Raw genomic sequence first — 27645 nt, forward strand, 5'->3', positions numbered from 1 at the left:
ACCTTAATGTTTGAGATTATAGCAATTTGTGCCCTCTGCAGTAATCTCCCAGTGCCAGTGGTATCATTACACATTTAGGCTACACAAATTACTGTATCAACAAATTATGTCTGTTAAACACTTTAGCCATGATCGAGACAACTGGAAAATAAATACAAGTTATGAAGCTGTAGACTATGAATACAGACAATAGTTCAACAGTGAGCTATTTCAGATAGCTCACTTATACATAGCAGTGATTCTCATCCTGTTTAATTTCAAGGACCCCCAGTTTGACATGCATTTAGTCTACGGACCCCCATTTAATGGCATTTCTATCTCTGGGACCCCCAATGTATATTGTAAAATCAATATGTTTATAATTTAACTCTGAGAGCGTACAAATGGACCCTAACGGGTCAATTTGGTTCCAAACTATAATTTAACAGTTTGCAGAATTACAGTACATTTCAAGCACAAACTCAATACAAAGACTGTTAACTGTGAGTGGACGACCCAATTAAGTGAGGGGAAAAAGGGGTGGGCGGTGGGATGTTAGTATTGATGATATGCATGATAGATTAATTAATACTCTATGATTTATATCCAATATGATTATATTAAAGTAAAAACTGTATTGATATTAATACAAAATAGCGCAAAACTCTGCAAGGCAAAAACAAACACCACATCTGGCTCCCACAATGCCTTGCGTTCCTTGTTGAAGGCATACTTATAAATAAAGTTGAAGGTCTTAGGGCGCATGCTGCCCCCTCGTGGCCGAATGTTGAATTGATGAATACATGTAACCATAAGAGACTTGGATGTGTTTTTTCTTACAGGTTAAAATGAGGGGTGCAGTGGGTTTCTTACAGGTTAAAATGAGGGGTGCAGTGGGTTAAAATGAGGGGTGCAGTGGGTTTCTTACAGGTTAAAATGAGGGGTGCAGTGGGTTAAAATGAGGGGTGCAGTGGGTTTCTTACAGGTTAAAATGAGGGGTGCAGTGGGTTAAAATGAGGGGTGCAGTGGGTTTCTTACAGGTTAAAATGAGGGGTGCAGTGGGTTCACGATTATGAAATTACGACCGATCTCCGATTGTTTAAAGAGTCATCTGCCGATTCCCATGTTAATAAAGTATGCAATCAATAAACAGCCTATACTCTTTTCCAAGTGTCTGTTTTCACAACTGAATGACTACTGAACGAGATGAGTACACACATTAAATGTAGAAAAATGTAAAGTATATATTTTTTACTTTTATATATATTTACTAGATTTTATTTTATTTGGCTTTTGTTCTAGACTTGAGGTAGGCCTACTAGACACAATTTGTATTGAACTCTTTTTGTCATTATATTATAGTATTTATTCATTTATTTTTGTTGGTGAAAACCGATTAAAAATGACCTGCATTATTTTGTGAGGACTGCAGATGAAAACTAGCATCTTTGCTATATCCTTATCCGGTTGTATTCACGTTTAATTAATATGCATTGTCCTGTCCAAATAAACAAAAAGTTAAAAAAAAAGCATTTCTATGGCCGATATGACCGGTTCATGATTATGCCACCGATTATATTGTGCATCCCTACCTTAAAATAAATAAATAAAAAGGCTATGGACCAGAGCTAACTAGACCCCAGGAATTTATCTGGCCATAAAAGATTGCAGGATCTACTGACTGTGAAGGAGGAGGTGACAGACTGACATCGGGCTCAGGCACATCTTCACGCTCAGCCGCGTCAGAAGAACCCGACGCCCGACGTCAACCCCCAGCTTTTCAGACAGCTGGTGGATGGAAAAGAAGCTCCACCTCCGTGGCTGACTGACGCGGAGGAGAGCGTTTCCGGGAATCTGTCCGTCACGTCAGTCAGTCAGCCAGCCGCGGAGGAGGTGGAGCTTCTTTTCCATCCACCATGCTGTCTAAAAAGCCGGGGTTGAACGTCGGGCGTCGGGTTCTTCTGACGCGGCTGAGCGTGAAGGTCTGGAGCCTATACGACCCAAAGGTTCTATACGACCCAAAGGTCTGGAGCCTATACGACCCAAAGGTTCTATACGACCCAAAGGTTCTATACGACCCAAAGGTTCCAGGGGTTTGTTCAGACAGAAAAATAACTACTGTGGCCAGATGTGTAATTTCCTGGGGTCTATAGTTAGGACTGTATTAAATAATGAAGAAAATATATATTTAGCAGGGATGCACGATATAATTTATATGGTAATTGGTAGCATTACCCCCCCCCCCCCCCCACACACACACACAGTACTCTGTTTAAAAATGTAAACGACTAGGATAGAAATCTTCAAATCTTCCAGGTATCAGCCGATCATGAGAAAAACAATCGGGTGATGATCGGGATCGATCCCAAAAAAGCCTGAACCATAAAAGTAATCAATCAATTGATCAATCAATCAATCAATCAATCGATGGAGGTCCCTGGGTGTCAAGGTGGGATTTCCAGATGTGGATCTGCGCTCCTTCCATCAATCACTCTTCATCCTCCTCCACTTGAATCATGCTTCTCGTAAAAGACTATTTTGATCACGAACACTTTCCACTTTATTCTTTATTATTCTTATTTATTTATTTATTTCACAAGGACAGCAAAATTAACAAAACACGTAACGAACCGAGACGGAGGGTTTCCACCCAAACTCATTCAGCAAACCGTCTTTAGTTCAAAGTTCAAAGTTCACTGAAAAAACAAAAAACAAAACACAATAAAACATTTGGCCAGAGAAGGTCGTGGTGTTATCGGATCTACACACAAAAGATAAAGATATACAACCAAAGAAAGAAAAAAAAACAACAGAACAGAACAAAATAAACGTGAAAAATAACAGCCTTTTTCCCTCTCTGTGGATGTTCTGCCCTGCTTTGTCAAACGTATTTTAAAAGAGGTGTACCGACTCTTGAGAGCGGACACAAATGGAACCAAATGGACCCGGGCATATTCACGGGTCAATATGGTTCCATTCCGTACACACACTCAGACCCCTTTTCCACCGGTTGGTTCCCAGTGGGAACCGGTTCAGTTCTTTTTGGTTTTTAGTCCATGAGCCAGAGCTCCAAAATTGGTGGCAAACTATACCCTATATTAAATTGTTTATAGGATCAATACAAGTAAATACAATAAATCATTGTCTTTGTGTCAAGTACTCAATTGGGGAAGTTTCATGGTGATAACAATCTAATATAGGTATGGCTTTATCCACTCAATTCATAATTAACGTTTCAATTTTGGAGCTCTGGCTCATGGACTAAGAACCACAAAGAACTGAACCGGTTCCCACTGGGAACCAACCGGTGGGAAAGAACTGAACCGGTTCCCACTGGGAACCAACCGGTGGGAAATAACTGAACCGGTTCCCACTGGGAACCAACCGGTGGGAAAGAACTGAACCGGTTCCCACTGGGAACCAACCGGTGGGAAAGAACTGAACCGGTTCCCACTGGGAACCAACCGGTGGGGAAGGGGCCTCAGAGGGGTGTGCTCAAACAACAGTGTTTTCTCCGGGCAGTAGACTTTGTATTTAGTAATAATAATAATAGTAGATATTGTAGTAGATATTGCAGTAGACTTTGTATTTAGTAATAATAATAATAGTAGATATTGTAGTAGATATTGCAGTAGACTTTGTATTTAGTAATAATAATAATAGTAGATATTGTAGTAGATATTGCAGTAGACTTTGTATTTAGTAATAATAATAATAGTAGATATTGACAAGATGTATTTTCGACCGGGTTTGTCAAAATACTCCCGTGACCCAAAGAAGGGACGGCGGTTGGAGTGACGCCATCAGGACTACTTCGGTACGCTATGATAATAACTAACCAAATGGACCCGTAACAATGTCAAAATCAGTCTGAAATGAGTGGTGCACTGTACCGTACTGTACCGTACTGTACCGTACCGTACCGTACTGTACTGTACCGTACCGTACCGTACCGTACTGTACCGTACTGTACCGTACCGTACCGTACTGTACTGTACTGTACTGTACAGTACCGTACTGTACTGTACTGTACTGTACTGTACTGTACCGTACTGTACTGTACTGTACTGTACCGTACCGTACCGTACCGTACCGTACCGTACCGTACCGTACCGTACTGTACTGTACTGTACCGTACTGTACTGTACAAGCCCACCTCCCTGACCTGTGTGTTAGGCTGTGCAACAGTGACACTTGGTGGTGAACAAACGCTATTTTCGTGGTCGGACCCAGGGGGACACACAGCTGTTCATAGGAGTGGTTGCACCACTAGTCCAAACCACTAGGGGCTCCGTTTTAGTCACCGCTAAACCCCTTACCCTCAAACTTCTTAGCCTTTTTTTTTTTACTATTTTGAAAAAGATTTTTGAATAGTTCAACTAGCCGAACTAATTGACACGCTGTGACCCTGTAGACTGGACATTTGAACTATTCAAAAATGTTTAGCAGAATAGTAAAAAAAAAAGAAGGAAAATGTGGTGCAAATCTTTGAATATATATTCTTTCAGAGCGAATGTTTTTAACTCAAATCTTTGCTTCTGGAGGGGGGGGGGGGTCCCGGGAACAACATATTTTCAGATGGGGGGTCGGCGGTCAATTACAGACGTTTTCGGGGGTCCTCGACATGAAAGTGTTTGAGCACCACTGACAGAAAAACACAGGGTTTTTTCAGAAAACTCAAGATTTAGAAGATTTAGAAGGACGTGTGGAACGGAATGAACCGCCACTATCGCCCACGGATCCTATCGCTGTTACAATGTATCCTTACACCTTTTATTGATCACCTTATTGATCACCTTATCCATCAGTCTGATCCACCAGTCTGATCCATCAGTCTATCCAGCCCACTATCAAGCACACTATTATACGGTATTTTATATTATTTTGTGGAAAGACGGGAGACGACAATACATTCTGAACAGAACCAGAATCTTTTACTGGACTTTCGAATACTTCAAGTAGTTTTCTAACAGACGGAAGACAAGCAGCCTTTTTTACTTTTGATTACATTTAGTTCTTGATGTATCCTCTTGTCTTGATTGTTTAAACATGACGTCATGGACCGCTGTGCTCCATAACAGGCTCGATAAGCTTATTGATACCGGGTACTGGATAAGCCCATTGCTTATTGATACCGGGTACTGGATAAGCCCAAAGCTTATTGATACCGGGTACTGGATAAGCCCAAAGCTTATTGATACCGGGTACTGGATAAGCCCATTGCTTATTGATACCGGGTACTGGATAAGCCCAAAGCTTATTGATACCGGGTACTGGATAAGCCCAAAGCTTATTGATACCGGGTACTGGATAAGCCCAAAGCTTATTGATACCGGGTACTGGATAAGCCCAAAGCTTATTGATACCGGGTACTGGATAAGCCCAAAGCTTATTGATACCGGGTACTGGATGAGCCCAGAGCTTATTGATACCGGGTACTGGATAAGCCCAGAGCTTATTGATACCGGGTACTGGATAAGCCCAGAGCTTATTGATACCGGGTACTGGATAAGCGTGTTATGGGGTTTCAGCTCCATCTCTAGTAAATACGGGTCCATTTGGTTCCGTTCGGTGCACAACTCTCAGAGCCACTATCACTAGAGTTTGACGTTGTCGGTGGGCGTGCGTGCGGTGTGCCTGTGGTGTGTGTGTGTGTGTGTGTGTGTGTGTGTGTGTGTGTGTGTGTGTGTGTGTGTGTGTGTGTGTGTGTGTGTGTGTGTTCTATCCCATGTTCTTGCGGTTGCCGTAGCCCCGCTGGTGGCATCGGTGTGTGCGTGCGGTGTGTGTGTGTGTGTGTGTGTGTGTGCGCGCGGGGTGTGTGTGTGCGGTGTGTGTGCGTGTGGGTGTGTGTGTGTGTGTGCGGTGTGTGTGCGGTGCGTGTCCTAGCCCATGTTCTTGCGGTTCCCGTAGCCCCTCTGGTGGTGTTCTAGCCCATGTTCTTGCGGTTCCCGTAGCCCCTCTGGTGGTGTTCTAGCCCATGTTCTTGCGGTTCCCGTAGCCCCTCTGGTGGTGTTCTAGCCCATGTTCTTGCGGTTCCCGTAGCCCCTCTGGTGGTGTTCTAGCCCATGTTCTTGCGGTTCCCGTAGCCCCTCTGGTGGTGTTCTAGCCCATGTTCTTGCGGTTCCCGTAGCCTCTCTGGTGGCTGTCCTTCCAGTTGTCCCAGTCTCGTGCTTTCTGCAGAGCCTCGCGGTCGTCCTCCTCCGCCCGCTTCTCCTTCTCCTCCTCCTCCAGCTCCGATTGGTCGAAGTCTGCCCCGTCCCGCCCCCGGGGGGGCGGGGCCCGGCTGGCCACGCCCTGGTCGGGCAGCGCGCCGAGCTTCTGGTGCTGGTCGTACCATTCGTCTACCGACAGGGTGGGGAGGGAGGGGTAGCCCGCCCCGAACACACGCGCCTGGAGAGAGAGAGAGAGAGAGAGAGAGACATTAGTCACACAGACAGAGAGAGAGAGAGAGAGACATTAGTCACACACACAGAGAGAGAGAGAGAGAGAGAGAGAGAGAGAGAGAGAGAGAGAGAGAGACAGTCACCAGAGTTGGGTGTAACGAATAACGGAATATTTCGTTACTGTAACGACACTACTTTGTTCAGGTAACGAGTAATTATAACGACACTACTCCTCCAAAATTGATAATCACACTAGAGTTACTGGTCGCTGCAGCGCTGCAGTTACTCGTTACTTAATGGCGTCATGTGGCTGCTTTCAGCGCAGTGTTGCTTTGGACTTGGAGAATAATGCACACAACGGAGATGAGTTGAACCTGAACAGTAATGGTGCGCTGGAGTCGCGGACTAGGACTAGGACATGTCAAACTGGTGTCAGATCAGCAGCACGGCACTTTTCGTTACTGTCGCAGTGATGTAATTAGGTTTCCAATGTAATGAGTCCCAGGATGCAGGGATGGTCTTGTAGATGAGTCCCAGGGACATTTGATGAGTCCCACTTCAGCGACGTTGTCGGTCACATTTTGTCATTTTTACAAATTGCAGCATTAAACTATCATTTCATTTTTGATTGTTATAATGTGGTTATATTCATGTAGAAATGTATGAAAGAAGTGAATACAATTCCAAATCTGAAAACTTTAATATTTGCAAAGATGTTTGCAACAACAGTGCAAAATATGCAAACAGAACAACACAACAGTGCAACGTATGCAGAACAGTAAATAATATAATGGCACCAAAAGAATGTAAAATATATAAATAATAATAATAATGTGGTGCAATCAGTGAGCTTAAGTATGGTGCATTTAATGCACTGCAGCACAGCTCATTTAAAGTGACTCATTGTCTGTTTGTGAATCGGGTCTGCTTGTCACGCTAAAACATGTTCCCCTAAATATTTCTGTCGGAGGCAGCGCGGTTTAGTTGAGAGAGTTGCGACATCTCCGTTCACTGCTTATTCGTGGGGCTGCAACGGGCTGCAAGCGTCACTGATCACTCAATTGTCGTCACTCTCTCTCTAAACGGCTCTAGTCTACTCTAGAGGCTGCGCTCGGAGCGCTCCGCTCCCCGGTCAGAGCTCGCCTGAGCAACATGGCGGCGCGCTGTGTTGACAATGTAGTTACAACAAATTAGTGGTTCTACAACGATTTCTACATGGATTTTATTTTTTATAACATAGGATGAGGTCGGATGTGGGCATACAAAATGATCGTTTCCGTAGATTATTGTTTTACCGCATTTCCCCCCCCCCCCCGCGATTTCTTTTCAGTGGGAGTACAGTAGTGCATCCCATGGACGCACAGGTTGATGGTCTATTGCGTCCCAAAACTATAAAGTGCGTTTTTGGACGCAAAACGCACCCTAGTTACATCACTGCTGTCGTGGACTCGTAGGGTGGCCAGACGTCCGGTTTTAGACCCACCTGTCCTCCTCCCACCTCAACCTCTGGCCGGACACGTCATTGTCCGTTTTCTTTGTGATACAGCCTTCAGTGCTTGTGTCATAACTGTCATTTACGTTGTCTGTGTGTGTGTGTGTGCGCATGCGTGCGTGCGTGTGTGTGTGTGCGTGCCGTACCTGCACAGCATCTTTGGTGAGGATGAAAGGCTTCATGGGGCTCTGGGTGGTCCCCCCCCACCGTGGGGTGGTCCCCCCCCACCGTGGGACAGAGATCCCATCCTCTTCAGGATCTCCATCTCCTCGTCGATGCTCTGAATCTCCTCCAACGCCACGCACACCCACCTGGAACACACAGGGTTAAATTAACACCCACCTGGAACACACAGGGTTAAATTAGCACCCACCTGGAACACACAGGGTTAAATTAACACCCACCTGGAACACACAGGGTTAAATTAACACCCACCTGGAACACACAGGGTTAAATTAGCATTTGGTGGTTACATACATTATGTTATAATTTAGCTATTGGAAAATAGCAGATCTACAAGCTCATAGCACGCCACCGAGTGGCGCGCTGTGAGCTTGTAGGTCTGCTATTTTTGAAAAATCGTTAAAATGTGCCTCAAATCTTTCAGAAAATTGTCATGACTCAAGTTTATTTTCTTTTTTTTTTCGACGTCAGGCCTGAATGGGTTAAATTAGCACCCACCTGGAACACACAGGGTTAACCCATTTTGACCTGGTAACGATTCTGCAAATGTCTTCTAAATCCTGACTGTTTTCTTGAAAAAGCTTTTTTTTTCATTCTATGTCAGTCGTTCTCAAACACTTTCATGTCACTTTTCACGATTCTTCAAAAATAGCAGACCTACGAGCTTGTAGATCTGCTATTTTTCAATAGCTAAAGCATGACATAATGCTGACACCAAAAGGGGTTCCCGTTCAGAACGGGTTAAACCTGTAAGACGCGCGGACGACGTGCGAAGCGAACGGAGCTACTCCGGTTCCTACTCCACCATGTAGGGGTGCCAGGTAGTGTTATTTTGCTAAGTTATTGTATCTTTTGGTTAGTTAGGTTAGTTAGGGATTTAGAATTGTATTTTTGTGTAACTCTCTGTTAGGGCCTTTAGTTATAGGGGTAAGCTTTAGATTCACTCTCTGTTAAGGCCTTTAGTTATAGGGGTAAGCTTTAGATTAACTCTGTTAGGGCCTTTAGTTATAGGGGTAAGCTTTAGATTAACTCTCTGTTAGGGCCTTTAGTTATAGGGGTAAGCTTTAGATTAACTCTCTGTTAAGGCCTTTAGTTATAGGGGTAAGCTTTAGATTAACTCTCTGTTAGGGCCTTTAGTTATAGGGGTAAGCTTTAGATTAACTCTGTTAGGGCCTTTAGTTATAGGGGTAAGCTTTAGATTAACTCTCTGTTAAGGCCTTTAGTTATAGGGGTAAGCTTTAGATTAACTCTCTGTTAAGGCCTTTAGTTATAGGGGTAAGCTTTAGATTAACTCTGTTAGGGCCTTTAGTTATAGGGGTAAGCTTTAGATTAACTCTCTGTTAAGGCCTTTAGTTATAGGGGTAAGCTTTAGATTAACTCTCTGTTAAGGCCTTTAGTTATAGGGGTAAGCTTTAGATTAACTCTCTGTTAGGGCCTTTAGTTATAGGGGTTAGCTTTAGATTAACTCTCTGTTAGGGCCTTTAGTTATAGGGGTAAGCTTTAGATTAACTCTCTGTTAAGGCCTTTAGTTATAGGGGTAAGCTTTAGATTAACTCTCTGTTAAGGCCTTTAGTTATAGGGGTAAGCTTTAGATTAACTCTCTGTTAAGGCCTTTAGTTATAGGGGTAAGCTTTAGATTAACTCTGTTAGGGCCTTTAGTTATAGGGGTAAGCTTTAGATTAACTCTCTGTTAGGGCCTTTAGTTATAGGGGTAAGCTTTAGATTAACTCTCTGTTAAGGCCTTTAGTTATAGGGGTAAGCTTTAGATTAACTCTCTGTTAAGGCCTTTAGTTATAGGGGTAAGCTTTAGATTAACTCTCTGTTAGGGCCTTTAGTTATAGGGGTAAGCTTTAGATTAACTCTCTGTTAGGGCCTTTAGTTATAGGGGTAAGCTTTAGATTAACTCTCTGTTAAGGCCTTTAGTTATAGGGGTAAGCTTTAGATTAACTCTCTGTTAAGGCCTTTAGTTATAGGGGTAAGCTTTTGATTTTTAGTTAGATCCGTTTTCTTAGAATAGAACCTGCACCTTGAAGCCAATTAGAGAGTTGTGAACCAAAGAACAAGAAAATGTAACCTTTGTCTCTGCTAACGAACAACAAAGAGCTACTACCAATAAACCCTGTCTCCTCGCACATTATGTTATATCCCTTCACCCTAGACGAAGGTGCATGACATTTTTAGAATCTGATCTCAGGTCAGAATGGGTTAATCAGACCAGTGTGTGTCCAGTGGAAACCTCGTATGAATCTGATCTCAGGTCAGAATGGGTTAATCAGACCAGTGTGTGTGTGTCCAGTGGAAACCGTGTATGAATCTGATCTCAGGTCAGAATGGGTTAATCAGACCAGTGTGTGTGTAAACAGCAACCTCGGAAAGATACTCTGCATGATCCTCAACCACAGAATTCTAAATTTCCTGACAGAAAGCAATGTCCTGAGCAAATCACAAATTGGCTTTCTACCAAAATATCGCACAACAGACCACATTTACACTCTCAACACCCTAATTGACAACCAAATAAACAAAAACAAAAGCAAATTATTCTCCTGCTTTGTCGACTTCAAAAAAGCATTCGATTCAATTTGGCATGAGGGTCTGATGTACAAACTGTTGGAAAGTGGCATTGGGGGGAAAACCTATGACATCATAAAATCAATGTACACTAACAACACATGCGCAGTCAAAATAGGCGAAAAGCACACAGACTTTTTCCCCCAAAGCCGTGGAGTTAGACAGGGATGCAGCCTGAGTCCAACACTCTTCAACATATATATCAACGAATTAGCAAAAACGCTAGAACAATCTACAGCTCCAGGCATCCTCTTGGCAAACACAGAAATCAAATGCTTACTTTACGCAGATGACCTGCTGCTGCTGTCCCCAACCAAGGAAGGACTACAGCAGCAACTCGATCTCCTAGACAAATTCTCCCAGACATGGGCCCTGACAGTGAACCTAACCAAGACTAAAATCATGATATTTCAAAAAAGGCCCAGCCGCCAAAACCACCAATTTTTCCTAAATACAATCCCACTAGAACAAACTAAAAACTATACCTACCTTGGCCTAAACATCAGCAGCACAGGGAACTACAACCAAGCTGTAAAGGACCTGAGAGACAAGGCAAGAAGGGCATTCTATGCCATCAAAAGAAACATCAAAATAGACATCCCAATTAAAACATGGCTTAAAATACTGGACTCTGTGATAGAACCAATTTCCCTCTATGGTTGCGAGATCTGGGGACCATTAGCAAACCATGACCTTGAAAAATGGGATAAACACCAAACCGAGACCCTACACACAGAATTCTGCAAATCCATTCTCCGTACCCAGCGAAAAACACCAAATAATGCATGCAGGGCAGAATTAGGACGATACCCACTCATAATCAAAATAAAAAAGAGAGCACTTAAGTTCTACAACCACCTAAAAGAAAGTGACCTAGATGCACTCCATAACAAGGCACTCACACACAGTGAAACTCTAGAGAGATGCCCCCTCAGCCAGCTGGCCCTGGAACTCCGGGCACAAACACAAACAGAGCCACGAGATAGAAAACCCATTGGACTAAACCAAATTATAAAACAGCAAAAGGAAAACTATCTGACACACTGGAAAGTGGCAACACAAAAGCAGAGTAAACTAGAATGCTATCTGGCCCTAAACAGAGAATACACAGTGGCAGAATACCTGAGCACTGTGACCGACCCAAAACAAAGAAAAATCTTAACTAGGTACAGACTCAGTGAGCACAGTCTCGCGATCGAGAAAGGCCGTCATAGGCAGACCTGTATCCCGAGAGAAGACAGACTATGCACCCACTGCACACTAAATGAAGTGGAAACCGAGCTACACTTCCTAACCATCTGTCCATTGTACCAAGACATCAGAGACACATACTTCCCACAGATTACAACCACACACGGAGATTTTGAAACATGACCAATGACAAAAAACTCCCATATCTGCTGGGCAAAGTACAACAATGTGCAAACACAGCAGCAAGATTTGTGAGTTGCTGTGATAGGAGAAGGATATCAAATGGAACACAACCACCGTAAAGACTAATCATTGTGTATATGCCTGCCACTATACCTGCATCGAGTGATCTTGAACATAGAAGTTGATCTATTGAAGAATCTGACAAAGTACATAATTTTTGTTTTTGTTTTGATTGTATTGCTGTATTGTTGTACTGTTCTTTCTGCTTTGGCAATGTAAACGTATGTTTTCTCATGCCAATAAAGCCCTTTGAATTGAATTGAATTGAATTGTGTGTCCAGTGGAAACCTGGTATGAATCTGATCTCAGGTCAGAATGGGTTAATCAGGACCAGTGTGTGTGTCCAGTGGAAACCGTGTATGAATCTGATCTCAGGTCAGAATGGGTTAATCAGACCAGTGTGTGTCCAGTGGAAACCTGGTATGAATCTGATCTCAGGTCAGAATGGGTTAATCAGGACCAGTGTGTGTCCAGTGTGAAACCTCGTATGAATCTGATCTCAGGTCAGAATGGGTTAATCAGACCAGTGTGTGTCCAGTGGAAACCTGGTATGAATCTGATCTCAGGTCAGAATGGGTTAATCAGACCAGTGTGTGTCCAGTGGAAACCTGGTATGAATCTGATCTCAGGTCAGAATGGGTTAATCAGACCAGTGTGTGTGTCCAGTGGAAACCGTGTATGAATCTGATCTCAGGTCAGAATGGGTTAATCAGACCAGTGTGTGTTGTGTCCAGTGGAAACCGTGTATGAATCTGATCTCAGGTCAGGAATGGGTTAATCAGACCAGTGTGTGTCCAGTGGAAACCTGGTATGAATCTGATCTCAGGTCAGAATGGGTTTAATCAGACCAGTGTGTGTGTCCCAGTGGAAACCTGGTATGAATCTGATCTCAGGTCAGAATGGGTTAATCAGACCAGTGTGTGTGTCCAGTGGAAACCTGGTATGAATCTGATCTCAGGTCAGAATGGGTTGATCAGACCAGTGTGTGTGTCCAGTGGAAACCTGGTATGAATCTGATCTCAGGTCAGAATGGGTTAATCAGACCAGTGTGTGTCCCAGTGGAAACCTCGTATGAATCTGATCTCAGGTCAGAATGGGTTAATCAGACCAGTGTGTGTGTCCAGTGGAAACCTGGTATGAATCTGATCTCAGGTCAGAATGGGTTAATCAGACCAGTGTGTGTGTCCCAGTGGAAACCGTGTATGAATCTGATCTCAGGTCAGAATACCTCCTGACGTGTAGCAGGTAGTATTCCCGTACGCCTCGTCCTCGGCGCGTCCTTTCTCCACCGCCTCCCTCATCTCCGCTATCCGCGCCTCCGTCTCCTTGCGCTGGCGGGTAGCGCTCGATCTTGGCCTGACGGGTGAGACGCCATGGCCACCAGGTCTGGGCCTCTAGGGGGCGCTGCTGAGGAGGAGGCCTGAGGGAGGGAGAGAGAGAGAGAGAGAGAGAGAGGGAGAGGGAGAGGGAGAGGGAGAGGGAGAGGGGAGAGGGAGAGGGAGAGGGAGAGGGGGAGGAGAGAGGGGAGAGGAGAGGGAGAGGGAGAGAGAGAGAGAGAGAGGTGAGAGGGAGAGGGAGAGGGAGAGGGAGAGGTGAGGGAGAGGAGAGGGAGAGGGAGAGGGAGAGGGAGAGGGAGAGGGAGAGAGAGGGAGAGGGAGAGGGAGAGGGAGAGGGAGAGGGAAGGGAGAGGGAGAGAGGAGAGAGAGAGAGAGAGAGAGAGAGAGAGAGAGGGAGAGGGAGAGGGAGAGGGAGAGGGAGAGGGAGAGGGAGAGGGAGAGGGAGAGGAGAGAGAGGGAGAGGGAGAGGGAGAGAGAGAGAGAGAGAGAGAGAGAGAGAGAGGGGGAGAGAGAGAGAGAGAGACAGAGAGAGAGAGAGAGAGAGAGAGAGACAGAGAGAGAGAGAGAGAGAGAGAGAGAGAGAGAGAGAGAGAGAGAGAGAGAGAGAGAGAAAGAGAGAGAGAGAGAGACAGAGAGAGAGACAGAGAGAGAGAGAGAGAGAGAAGAGAGAGAGAGGAGAGAGAGAGAGAGAGAGAGAGAGAGAGAGAGAGAGAGAGAGAAGGAGAGGGGGGGGAGGGGGAGGACGAAAAACCACAACCGGAATTATAGTGATGCACCGAATATTCGGCCGCAGAAAATATTCGGCAGAAAATGGCTAACAATGCATTTTCCGGCCTATTCGCCGTGGGGCCCGAATAGGCAGAAAATATATCATCGAATAGTGTATGAAATTAAATGCATTAAAAAGAGCTGAATAAATGTTCTGTATGTGACCCATAATATAGTGATTATTATTTTAGTAATAGTTTTGCCATAACCATTTATTTTTGCCATGAATCAGGTATAGCTTTAAGGTCCGGCAATGGCAGCAATGGTATAGAAAAAATATATATAGAATATTAATCATATTTGGATATTCGGTTTTTCCGGCCAAGAATTTCCCCTTCGGTGCGTCCCTAGAAATGTAGTATACAGTATTTTTGATTGTCCTAAAATGTAGTCTATATTCAGGGCTGCACATAAGCGGTGCGCCAGTCTAAATTCATAATGCGCTGTCAATCAAGCGCCGGGAAGCGCTTCTGCGTACCAACAGCCGGGGCCGCCTAGAATGATTATTATGGCCAGAATACTAGTACATTCTGTGGCGAGAGCATTTCCCACCGACTGCCACTCAAAGTGGCTACTGGCCAATCACAGCACGTCATGCACAAGTGCACTGGCCATTGTGGCCAATCACAGCGCGTCCTTAGTATAGGGTTGGGATTCGGGAACCGGGTCCGTTTCAGACCCGGTTCCGACATTGCGGATCCGGACCCGGTTCCGCAAACGGATCTCATCAGTCATAATTTAGCTCCGCTGTAGCCTCGGTACCAGGCTTTCACTTTGTTGGTGCAAAAATGTAAAGCCTGGAGGAACGCATTGGCCGCTCTGGTCTAAAAGTGGGAGTCAACCCTTCCGGGTGGGCGTCGCTCCAAATGATGTGACGTAGCGCTGCACTAGGGGGGAGAGGAGGGGCCGGGGGTGACGGACAGATCGATGAGATCCAATCATCTCTGCTGTGGCATGTCTGTGCATGCATACCAGTGTTGTTTTTGGCAGCAAATTTCTATTTTAGTTTAGTCATAGTCTTTGGACTGAAACTGAAACTGGAATGTCTTAGTGTTAGTCTAGTTTTAGTCTACTAAATGTCATAAGATTTTAGTCGACTAAATCTACAGTTGATTTAGTCGACTAAAATGTATTTTGGCGGGTCTTGATGCCGTCGTAATGAGCGTTTTTACACTTGCTGAAAATAGCCGATCTACAAGCTCACAACGCGACGTGCTGCGAGCTTGACAGACAACTAGAGGGAAAAATGTCTAAAAGATCCGCAAAAAAGTAAAGTATGGTTACACTTCCACAGAGAGGCAAATGCTTTCAATGCAAAGTGCATAAAATGTCAGTCCATCGTGTCGTGTAACGGTGGTTGCACGTCGTCCGCAATGAGAAAGCATCTCAAGTGGATGGCACGGCATTAGTCTAGGGCTCACATGCAAAGTGTTTGATAGCCTTAAGGAAAGAAGCCGTGCCCGGCCCCGCAGCAGCACAGACCCTCTGGGGGGGGAGAGGCTGATGATGAAGACGCCGCCGACAAAGAGGCTGGCTGGTTCACTTTCCCCAGGCTAGTAACATTAGATATTACTCATTTCTACTGACCTTTTGTTTTTTTTCAATTTACTTTTTATTGAATTTTAATCAGACAAACATGAAAACGAAACCACTGACAATTGACAATACAGACGATACAAAACAAGACAATATACATACAATACACACAAGGGGGAAAACTGCCACTCTTCTCTATTGATCATAAATACAAGTACCTCAAACAGGTGTATATCTACTGAGCTTTTTTTTATACTTTATTGTGTTAATTTAGAACGCCAATGACTCGACGTCTGTCTGTGACAGTCTGTCTGATATTTTATGAATCACGTTAACAGTAACTAGAGCCATGGATAAAACAAAATCTTTTTTCCTCTGCACTTATTTACAAATTACTAGCAAATCAACTGCTTTTAAATTGGCTCTAAATGAATCGTTCATGAATATAATGTTATATTTTGTCTATAGGAAATACAGAAAAGGCCGAGCACCACCAGTGCATCGACTCCTTTCACCCAAGCAGCAGCTGGGAGGCAGTGTTGTTTTTGCCAGCAAATTTCTATTTTAGTTTTAGTCATAGTCTCCTGAATAGTTTTCACTTAGTCTTAGTCACATTTTAGTCACCTGGAATGTATTAGTGTTAGTCTAGTTTTAGTCGACTAAATGTCAAAAGATTTTAGGCGACTAAATCTACAGGTGATTTAGTCGACTAAAATGTATTTTTGCGGGCCTTGATGCCGTCATAATGACTTATTTTACACTTGCAGCGCGACGCGTTGTGAGCTTGTAGATCTGCTATTTTCAGCATGCAACCAAGTGTAAAATGACTTATACTGGATCTCTTGTCCACTAGTCCCTTCCTGACATTTTAGTCTAGTTTTTATTTGTTGACGAAATTGTCAGTATATTTAGTCTTAGTTTTAGTCACCATAGAACACTTTACAATAACGACCTGTTATAAAGCATTTATAAACATTTATAATCGTTTGTAGATGAGTAATAATCATGAACAATCATTGTTGACATCCGTAAATGTTTACCTAAACATGTATAACTATGTTTAAACATAATTTATATGTTATTAGTAAGGTATTAGTAAGTAGTAAACTATTCACATAGTTATAAATGTTTACCTAAACATGTATAACTACGTTTAAACATCATTTATATGTTATTAGTAAGGTATTAGTAAGTAGTAAACTATTCACATAGTTATAAATGTTTACCTAAACATGTATAACTATGTTTAAACATCATTTATATGTTATTAGTAAGGTATTAGTAAGTAGTAAACTATTCACATAGTTATAAATGTTTAGGTAAACATTTACGGATGTCAACAAACAGTCTGTTCATGATTATTACTCATCTACAAACTGCTTAAAAATGTTTATAAATGCTTTATAACAGGTCGTTATTGTAAAGTGTTACCGAATAGTTTTTATTTAGTTTCCATTTAGTTTTCTTCAGTGGAAAAGGTAGTCGAGGAAAAATTTTCGTCTTAGTATTAGTCGAGGAAAACAACACTGCTTTCACCCAAGCAGCAGCTGGGAGGATGACCAAAGAGAGGACTGAAGACATTCACCGTGCTGTTACGAAGTTCATTGTGATGGATGCACATGCATTTACGACTGTGGAGAGCCCACACTTTAGGTGCATATTTGTGCATGCTTTGAATGATTGATTACTTTATATAAACAGTTTACAGGAAAGAAGCACAGGAATGTACAGTTCAATACAAGGATTTTTAACACAAAGCACTGGCTTGTTTCCATTAACTGGTCATTCATATTAAATTAATCTGAACATCAATGACACAAATATACAGTACAAATTGCAATGATGTGGTGGTGGTGGTGAAGTTTAAATAATAATTGTACATGTTGTAGTAATATTAGTACTGTATTATTTAGCTGTAGTAATCAGGAAATCACTTTTTCTTTTTATACACACATTTATAATGTATTCATTGTAAATATGATTTCCCTAACCATTTCAACATTATGTACAATATACTGAATTTTTGGTAGATTGGACAGAATCACAGATTCAAGCTTATGGCACCCTGGCTGCATCGAGCAAGAACATGCCAACATGTGGGCAAATTCTTCCCATTCTGAAGAAACTGGAGGCTCACTTTGCAGTAAAGGATGGAGACTCCACCTTTGCCATCAGAGCCTATGTGTCCTTGGACGATGCAAAAACGCTAATCCACACCTTTGTTTTTTCTCGGCTTGATTACTGCAATGCACTTTTTTCAGGACTGCCTACGAAAACAACTGACTGATTACAACTTGTCCAAAATGCAGCAGCCAGAGTTTTAACTAGAACTAAGATGAGAGAACATATTACTCCAGTTTTGGCTTCACTGCACTGGCTTCCTGTTGTTTTTAGGATTGATTTTTAAATGACTTTACTTGTGTATAAAGCTCTAAATGGTCTCGCACCTTCCTACCTACATGACTGCCTGCCTAAATATGTCCCAAACCGCCCCCTAAGGTCTTCCACTGCTGGCCTGCTCGCTTTGCCTAGAAAAATGGCAACTAAAAAATACGGGGAAGCAGCTTTTTGCTTCTACGGGCCGTCGGCATGGAACAAGCTCCCACTGTACCTTCGTCAGGCAGCCTCTGTAGACATTTTTAAAGCTCAGCTCAAGACCCACTTCTACAACATTTCTTTTAATTGATCTTTTATTTTTTTGTTATTCATGTCCTCACTGTATTGCATTACTGCTTGTTTTTTAATGTCGTTGCCTTGCTTTTCTTTTATTCTCCATTGCTCTGTAAAGCACTTTGAGCTGCATTTCATGTCATGAAAGGTGCTATACAAATAAAGTTTTATTATTATTATTATTATCACTATTAAGGAGAAGGTGTGGACTGTCTCTCCAAGCGCTACAAGGTATTCAAATGGATCAAATTAAATACAATTGGCCTTCTTGTAAATTAATAGTATTACTTTACAAAGTTATACTGTGCATGTATTCTGTTGTTGTGTGATTTATAGGATGTTGACATATCAGAATTTCCGGAGGAGGCCACTTCAATGGACCCAAGATTTAAGTTTAAAGTGGACAACGATGAAGTCTGGGCCCGGCTCAAGACGGCAGCAGTGAAGATTGCGAGTCCAGACGAGGCTGAGCACCAGGTAGAAATATGAAATAAAGGTAAACGAGTGGCAACAAGGTACCGTCTAATAGCCGTCAGCCTAAAGTGAACAATTCAGTATTTTAGCTGCCAGCGGCAGGCGGACAAGAGGACGGTGCAGCAGAGAGTGAGACCAGAGCACTGTTTGACACGGACGAGGAAGGGGAAGAGGAGATTGATGAGGTAAGGATTAACAACATGTTCATTTTCTTGGGAACACTTTCTGGTCATATCATATCAAAATCATCACCAACAGGAGGATGTTTTGTCTATTGATATTTCAGACACAGAGTCAGCAGCATCCCAGTCCTCAGATCAAGAAGAAGAAAATATCATCACCCCTAGAAGAGCTCTTTGAAGAGGAAGAGAAAGCTGTTAGAAGGGAAGCTGAGACCATGCGCCCCCTGTCATATTCTGAGAGTCACTACAGGAGCCATTGGCACAAACCCTGCTGCTTGGTGGTGGAAGAACAGGCACTCCCTCCCCATGCTGTATGATTTGTCTGCAACATATTTGTGTGTACAAGCATCATCAACACCATCAGAGAGAGAGTGGTTTCAGTTGCGGGAGACACCGTTAGCGAGGAGAGGTGTAGCATTCGTCCAGAAGTAGCAGATAAGCTAATTTTCCTGCAAAAGAACTGTTAGAAGTTGCATGCTCTCAGGCCTAAAGCCTACATGTGCAATTCAACAGTAGTGCCTTACTGTGCCTACCTCATTTTCATAATTGTAACAGTGCAAGTGTTTACTGAAATATCTGCCAGTGCAGTCAGTGCCTACTAGTGCAGTAGAGCCAATGTTGTTTACTGTTTACTTGCCTAGCCTACACCTTTACTTTTGTATCTAAACAGGCATAATTTTATTTGTTACTGTATGTTCATTACAGTATGTTAATTTGAACAAGAGGATGCTGTGTCTGTGAGACAAACTCTTAAAAGAAATGTGCTTACTTGAAAGATATGCTACTAGTGCAGTAGTGCTGTCTGCCTACCTCATAATTGTAAAGTACAATTGCTTTTTTCTGTGCAATAAAGTGGCTTTGTATTATTGAATTTGTGTTTATTATGCAAGTATAATGTATGTCAGAAAAAAGGGGGATCCGTTAAAGGAGAATTCCAGACTAAAAGGCTTTCTTACCTTTCTTTGTAGTCGTTACGTCCCCACCAAAGAGGTCCAGGTGTTTTTTGTGCAAAAGCTCCTTATTGGCTATTTCCCCTACCATAAGCCCTAAATGAATTGCATTGAATTGAATGGGAATTGAATGGGGCTATGGGGTGTTGTGCTAATTTGCTTATTTCCATCGCTCAAAATTATAATTTCTTTGTATATATCCTCTCTTCATAATGTAAATAATATCCCAAGCGGCACACTTTACTACTTCATTCGATGGAAATAAGTGAACTAGCATAACACCCCATAGCCCCATTCAATTCAATGCAATTCATTTAGGGCTTATGGTAGGGAAAATAGCCAATAAGGAGCTTTTGCACAAAAAAACACCTGGACCTCTTTGGTGGGGACGTAACAACTACAAAGAAAGGTAAGAAAGATAAGAAAGCATTCTAGCATGGAATTCTCCTTTAAGGGAACCGTTAGGAACCGGAACCGTTAAGAGGGATCCGGGAAGCATCCGGAACCGTTCAAATCCTAACGAATCCCAACCCTACGAGGGAGGATCCACGCTATGGGGAGGATTCCATGCTGCTCACTGCTTGTTTTCCGGGTGCTGGAGCAACTTGCTCGTGTGCGATGCCGTCTCTCACGGACTGGCACTGCTGCTGCACAACATGAAGCTTATCAACATGACAACAGCGTGTCCCGACATACTGTCCCTTATTATCGTAAAGTCGGGTAGTGTACACTGTTTATTTTGCACCGAGGAGCCATGTGTGTCTGACTGTCTGACTCTGTGTTGACTGTGTACTGTACGTCGCCTCGGCTAAAAACAAGAGGGAAGCCTGACGTATGCTTCGCCGTACGACGTGTCGTATGTTAAACAAATAGGCAATAGCTGATCTGCAAGCTCACAACGTGTCGCCTCCGCAACACATTGTGAGCTAGTAGATCGGCTATTTAAATTAAAACATATATCTAAATATTGCTTTGACGCTCATATTATCCTTAGGAAGTATTTGTAGTATAGTATTATATAGTATTTGTATAGGTTTGTATTAGAATATGCATATAGGGCTGGAATACACATGGACCTATAGCTGCACTTTGCAACTCTAGATTTCTTTTAATAATGGGATTAATCTAGAGTTGCAATACCCTCCATTGACTCCCCACTTATCCAATAAATATTGTTTTGCTATAAGTTATTCATCCCTCTTTTATCCATCCGGCGAGACGGGTCACCGCATTTTAGGAGCACCAAGTAACTCCTCCAGGTGCTCCTCTGAGTACTAGACCAAAAAAGTTGTGTGCAGCCCTGAATATATACAATATACATACATTCATGAATGACAATACTGTCAGTATTGGGCAATTATTTTAAAGGGGTTTCTTGTGACCATTAATTAACATATTTTCAGGCCAAATACATATAATATTTGGGGTCCTTGACATGAAAAATGTTGAGAACCACTAACATAGTTTTTTTTCAAGAAAAAATACATTTTGTTGAATCGTTTCCAGGTCAAAACGGGTAAAAAAAAACCCTTGACGTAATCCAGTGATTCACGTACCTTCGCTACGACACTTCCTCCTCCGGACCCCTCCCCTTCCTCCTCCTCCTCCTCCTCCTCCTCCTCTTCTTCTATGGTGGAGGTCTTGGGCATGGTGAACCGGGAGACGTTGTACTCCTTGCATCGCCGCAGGAAGTCGTAGAAGTGTGCGCGCGCGGCGCGCACGGCCTCCAGGCGCTTGGCGCGCTCCGACAGCCTCATGGTTAGCGCCCCCTGCAGGGCGGGAAGCAGCAGGTAGCGCACATCCGCCGTGGCCACTTCCTCCAGCTCCTCGTTACGGCTGAACAGGTCCAGCTGGGACACCATCCTGGACCAATCAGAACGCTAGTTTTTAAAAGACCCGTTCTGACCTGAGATCAGATTCTAAAAGTGTCTATTACATCCTGACAGTTTCATTATTAACCCATTCTGACCTGAGATCAGATTTTAAAAGTGTCTTCGATTAAAAAAAAAACAGCAGACCTACAAGCTCATAGCGCACCACTCGGTGGCGTGCTATGAGCTTGTAGATCTGCTATTTTTCAATAGCTAAATTATAACGTAATGCTAACACAAAAAGGGGTTCCCGCCCAAAATGGGTCCCATCCTGGACCAATCAGAGCGCTAGTTTTAAGATTCGTCCTGGACCAATCAGAACGCTAGTTTTAAGACCCTCAACCCCCGAACCCACCTCACCCCTGCCCACTTTGACAGGCTGGGATGGCTTAGGGTCGTCGACAGAGTACAGCATCTTGCAATGGGTCTGGTCCACAAGATTTGATACACCACCAAGATACCCATGTACCTGTCTAAATACTTCACTAAGATACCCATGTACCTGTCTAAATACTTCACTAAGATACCCATGTACCTGTCTAAATACTTCACTAAGATACCCATGTACCTGTCTAAATACTTCACCAAGATACCCATGTACCTGTCTAAATACTTCACTAAGATACCCATGTACCTGTCTAAATACTTCACTAAGATACCCATGTACCTGTCTAGATACTTCACTAAGATACCCATGTACCTGTCTAAATACTTCACTAAGATACCCATGTACCTGTCTAAATACTTCACTAAGATACCCATGTACCTGTCTAAATACTTCACTAAGATACCCATGTACCTGTCTAAATACTTCACTAAGATACCCATGTACCTGTCTAAATACTTCACCAAGATACCCATGTACCTGTCTAAATACTTCACCAAGATACCCATGTACCTGTCTAAATACTTCACCAAGATACCCATGCACCTGTCTAAATACTTCACTAAGATACCCATGCACCTGTCTAGATACTTCCTTAATGTAAACGAAGTCCACACTCACAACACCAGAGGGAGTGCAACAAACCATGTACAACCCAGATTCGGCACAAACAAGGGACTAAATTATTTTCGCTCCTATACCACCAAAATGTGGAACGCCCTACCAACAGTCATTAAGACATGCAAATCCCTTGACTCCTTCAAAACTGCTCTCAAAGGGCACCTACGGACGGCTGCAATTCGAAACTGGCCCCCATAAAATCTGAATTCCCCCCCCCCCACCACCCACCCCTTTTTCCCCTCACTGTATATGTTTCTTTTCCCTTTTTGCTTCCTTTATGATGAATTCCTGTTCTGTTCTTTAACTATTTAGAAGTGTCTATTTGTATGTCTCTAAATGTTATGATGAATTTAACATGGTGGACCCTGTTGTAAACAAGTGTAATGCTTAATTGGGTCGTCAACTCACAGTTAACAGTCTTTGTATTGAGTTTGTGCTTGAAACTGTAATTCTGCAAACTGTTAATAAATATTTCAATCAATCAATCAATCAATCCCTTAACTTGCTCAGTCCCAGAATTAATGATGCAATATGCAACATGTCATGTGACATGTAATCTGATGAAGTGACATCACCTGGTCTTTAAATATGCAACATTTATATGTAATAATTGTGTAACCTAATGAAGTGACATCACCTGGTCTTTAAATATGCAACATTTATATGTAATAATTGTGTAATCTAATGAAGTGACATCACCTGGTCTTTAAATATGCAACATTTATATGTAATAATTGTGTAATCTAATGAAGTGACATCACCTGGTCTTTAAATATGCAACATTTATATGTAATAATTGTGTAATCTGATGAAGTGACATCACCTGGTCTTTAAATATGCAACATTTATATGTAATAATTGTGTAATCTAATGAAGTGACATCACCTGGTCTTTAAATATGCAACATTTATATGTATTAATTGTGTAATCTAATGAAGTGACATCACCTGGTCTTTAAATATGCAACATTTATATGTAATAATTGTGTAATCTGATGAAGTGACATCACCTGGTCTTTAAATATGCAACATTTATATGTAATAATTGTGTAATCTGATGAAGCAGTGGTTTTTCGAGGGGTCCCTCAATGCAGCGAAATGATGGACAGTTGGTAACCATATGGACCCTTATTAGATCTATTTAACTCTTCATATGTAACCATATGGACCCTTATTAGATCTGTTTGACTCTTCATATGTAACCATATGGACCCTTATTAGATCTGTTTAACTCTTCATATGTAACTATATGGACCCTTATTAGATCTATTTAACTCTTCATATGTAACCATATGGACCCTTATTAGATCTATTTAACTCTTCATATGTAACCATATGGACCCTTATTAGATCTGTTTAACTCTTCATATGTAACCATATGGACCCTTATTAGATCTGTTTAACTCTTCATATGTAACTATATGGACCCTTATTAGATCTGTTTAACTCTTCATATGTAACTATATGGACCCTTATTAGATCTATTTAACTCTTCATATGTAACCATATGGACCCTTATTAGATCTATTTAACTCTTCATATGTAACCATATGGACCCTTATTAGATCTGTTTAACTCTTCATATGTAACCATATGGACCCTTATTAGATCTGTTTAACTCTTCATATGTAACCATATGGACCCTTATTAGATCTATTTAACTCTTCATATGTAACCATATGGACCCTTATTAGATCTATTTAACTCTTCATATGTAACCATATGGACCCTTATTAGATCTATTTAACTCTTCATATGTAACCATATGGACCCTTATTAGATCTGTTTAACTCTTCATATGTAACTATATGGACCCTTATTAGATCTATTTAACTCTTCATATGTAACTATATGGACCCTTATTAGATCTATTTAACTCTTCATATGTAACCATATGGACCCTTATTAGATCTGTTTAACTCTTCATATGTAACCATATGGACCCTTATTAGATCTGTTTAACTCTTCATATATGTAACCATATGGACCCTTATTAGATCTATTTAACTCTTCATATGTAACCATATGGACCCTTATTAGATCTATTTAACTCTTCATATGTAACTATATGGACCCTTATTAGATCTGTTTAACTCTTCATATGTAACCATATGGACCCTTATTAGATCTATTTAACTCTTCATATGTAACCATATGGACCCTTATTAGATCTGTTTAACTCTTCATATGTAACTATATGGACCCTTATTAGATCTATTTAACTCTTCATATGTAACTATATGGACCCTTATTAGATCTATTTAACTCTTCATATGTAACCATATGGACCCTTATTAGATCTGTTTAACTCTTCATATGTAACCATATGGACCCTTATTAGATCTGTTTAACTCTTCATATATGTAACCATATGGACCCTTATTAGATCTATTTAACTCTTCATATGTAACCATATGGACCCTTATTAGATCTATTTAACTCTTCATATGTAACTATATGGACCCTTATTAGATCTGTTTAACTCTTCATATGTAACCATATGGACCCTTATTAGATCTATTTAACTCTTCATATGTAACCATATGGACCCTTATTAGATCTGTTTAACTCTTCATATGTAACCATATGGACCCTTATTAGATCTGTTTAACTCTTCATATGTAACCATATGGACCCTTATTAGATCTATTTAACTCTTCATATGTAACCATATGGACCCTTATTAGATCTGTTTAACTCTTCATATGTAACCATATGGACCCTTATTAGATCTGTTTAACTCTTCATATGTAACCATATGGACCCTTATTAGATCTATTTAACTCTTCATATGTAACCATATGGACCCTTATTAGATCTGTTTAACTCTTCATATGTAACCATATGGACCCTTATTAGATCTGTTTAACTCTTCATATGTAACCATATGGACCCTTATTAGATCTATTTAACTCTTCATATGTAACCATATGGACCCTTATTAGATCTATTTAACTCTTCATATGTAACCATATGGACCCTTATTAGATCTATTTAACTCTTCATATGTAACCATATGGACCCTTATTAGATCTATTTAACTCTTCATATGTAACCATATGGACCCTTATTAGATCTGTTTAACTCTTCATATGTAACCATATGGACCCTTATTAGATCTCTGTTTAACTCTTCATATGTAACCATATGGACCCTTATTAGATCTATTTAACTCTTCATATGTAACCATATGGACCCTTATTAGATCTGTTTAACTCTTCATATGTAACCATATGGACCCTTATTAGATCTATTTAACTCTTCATATGTAACCATATGGACCCTTATTAGATCTGTTTAACTCTTCATATGTAACCATATGGACCCTTATTAGATCTATTTAACTCTTCATATGTAACCATATGGACCCTTATTAGATCTGTTTAACTCTTCATATGTAACCATATGGACCCTTATTAGATCTGTTTAACTCTTCATATGTAACCATATGGACCCTTATTAGATCTGTTTAACTCTTCATATGTAACCATATGGACCCTTATTAGATCTGTTTAACTCTTCATATGTAACCATATGGACCCTTATTAGATCTGTTTAACTCTTCATATGTAACCATATGGACCCTTATTAGATCTGTTTAACTCTTCATATGTAACCATATGGACCCTTATTAGATCTATTTAACTCTTCATATGTAACCATATGGACCCTTATTAGATCTATTTAACTCTTCATATGTAACCATATGGACCCTTATTAGATCTGTTTAACTCTTCATATGTAACCATATGGACCCTTATTAGATCTGTTTAACTCTTCATATGTAACCATATGGACCCTTATTAGATCTATTTAACTCTTCTGAGAGTGTAGAATGAAACCACCCGTACGGGTCCATTTGGTGTCATTCTACACTCAAGTTATTCTCAAATTATTGTTAAGACATCTGCGCAGCCAGAAGTATTGTTAAGACATCTGCGCAGCCAGAAGTATTGTTAAGACATCTGCGCAGCCAGAAGTATTGTTAAGACATCTGCGCAGCCAGAAGTATTGTTAAGACATCTGCGCAGCCAGAAGTCTACACAGTTAGAGAACTGTTATTTGTGATCAATGTATGCCTGTTTTATCTCTCCTAAAGTCACCGACGTCAATACAGCATGGACATGTGGACAACATATTACCCAACAAAATAACAACAACAACAACACTAATAATAATAATAATAACAATAACAATAATACTAATAACAATAACAATAACAATAACAATAACAATAACAATAACAATAATAATAACAATAACAATAATAATAGTAACAGTAATAATAGTAGTAAAGCTACCGGGTGGCCTCCTCCAGTAACAACAATAACAGTATTAATAATACTAATAATAATAATACTAATAATAATGAACAGTAAAGCTACCGGGTGGCCTCCTCCAGTAACAACAATAGTATTAATAATAATAATATTAATAATAGTAATAATAATAATGAACAGTGAAGCTACCGGGTGGCCTCCTCCAGCTTGCCCAGCCCCAGGCGGACCTTCCTCTGCACGGGGCTGGAGCCTCCGGGCTCCGCGCTGCTCTCCACCTCCTCATACAGCCTCCAGCCGTCCGTCAGCAGGTCCGACAGCCTGGGGGACTCTCCGCATGGCGCCGGGGGTCCGTTGGGGGGTCCGCGGTCTGCTTCTGACGACGAGGACGGACCACCGACGACGCAGTGAGGAGAGCCACACACGGCGCCGCTGCTGTTTACCGTGTCGTCCGCCATCTTTGTTTTGCTGCTGGCCTTTCGCCCGCCTCGGCTTCCGTACGTTACGGTTCAGTGGTGTTGCCAGATAGTGCG

The 27645-nt window shown here is 41.7% G+C and overlaps 2 protein-coding genes across 2 annotated transcripts in view; both read right to left on the reverse strand.

Annotated features, from left to right (window-relative positions):
* The window catches only part of LOC310873856 (protein NLRC3-like), a gene marked incomplete at its 3' end in the record, with an annotated part of 337331 nt that overhangs the window by 275171 nt on the left and 34515 nt on the right, over positions 1–27645 (reverse strand). The window lies entirely within an intron of this gene.
* Positions 2538–27575, reverse strand: LOC310873315 (immunoglobulin-binding protein 1-like). The gene is given in 7 exon segments (XM_083785664.1): positions 2538–6369; positions 8001–8041; positions 8044–8165; positions 13271–13462; positions 17220–17230; positions 21516–21822; positions 27305–27575. Coding segments are annotated over 7 exon segments (1227 nt in total). The 5' UTR covers positions 27571–27575; the 3' UTR covers positions 2538–6081.

The sequence above is a fragment of the Protomyctophum parallelum genome, assembly GCF_964188405.1.
Source record: "Protomyctophum parallelum genome assembly, chromosome: 16".
In the NCBI taxonomy this organism is placed as follows: Eukaryota; Metazoa; Chordata; class Actinopteri; order Myctophiformes; family Myctophidae; genus Protomyctophum; species Protomyctophum parallelum.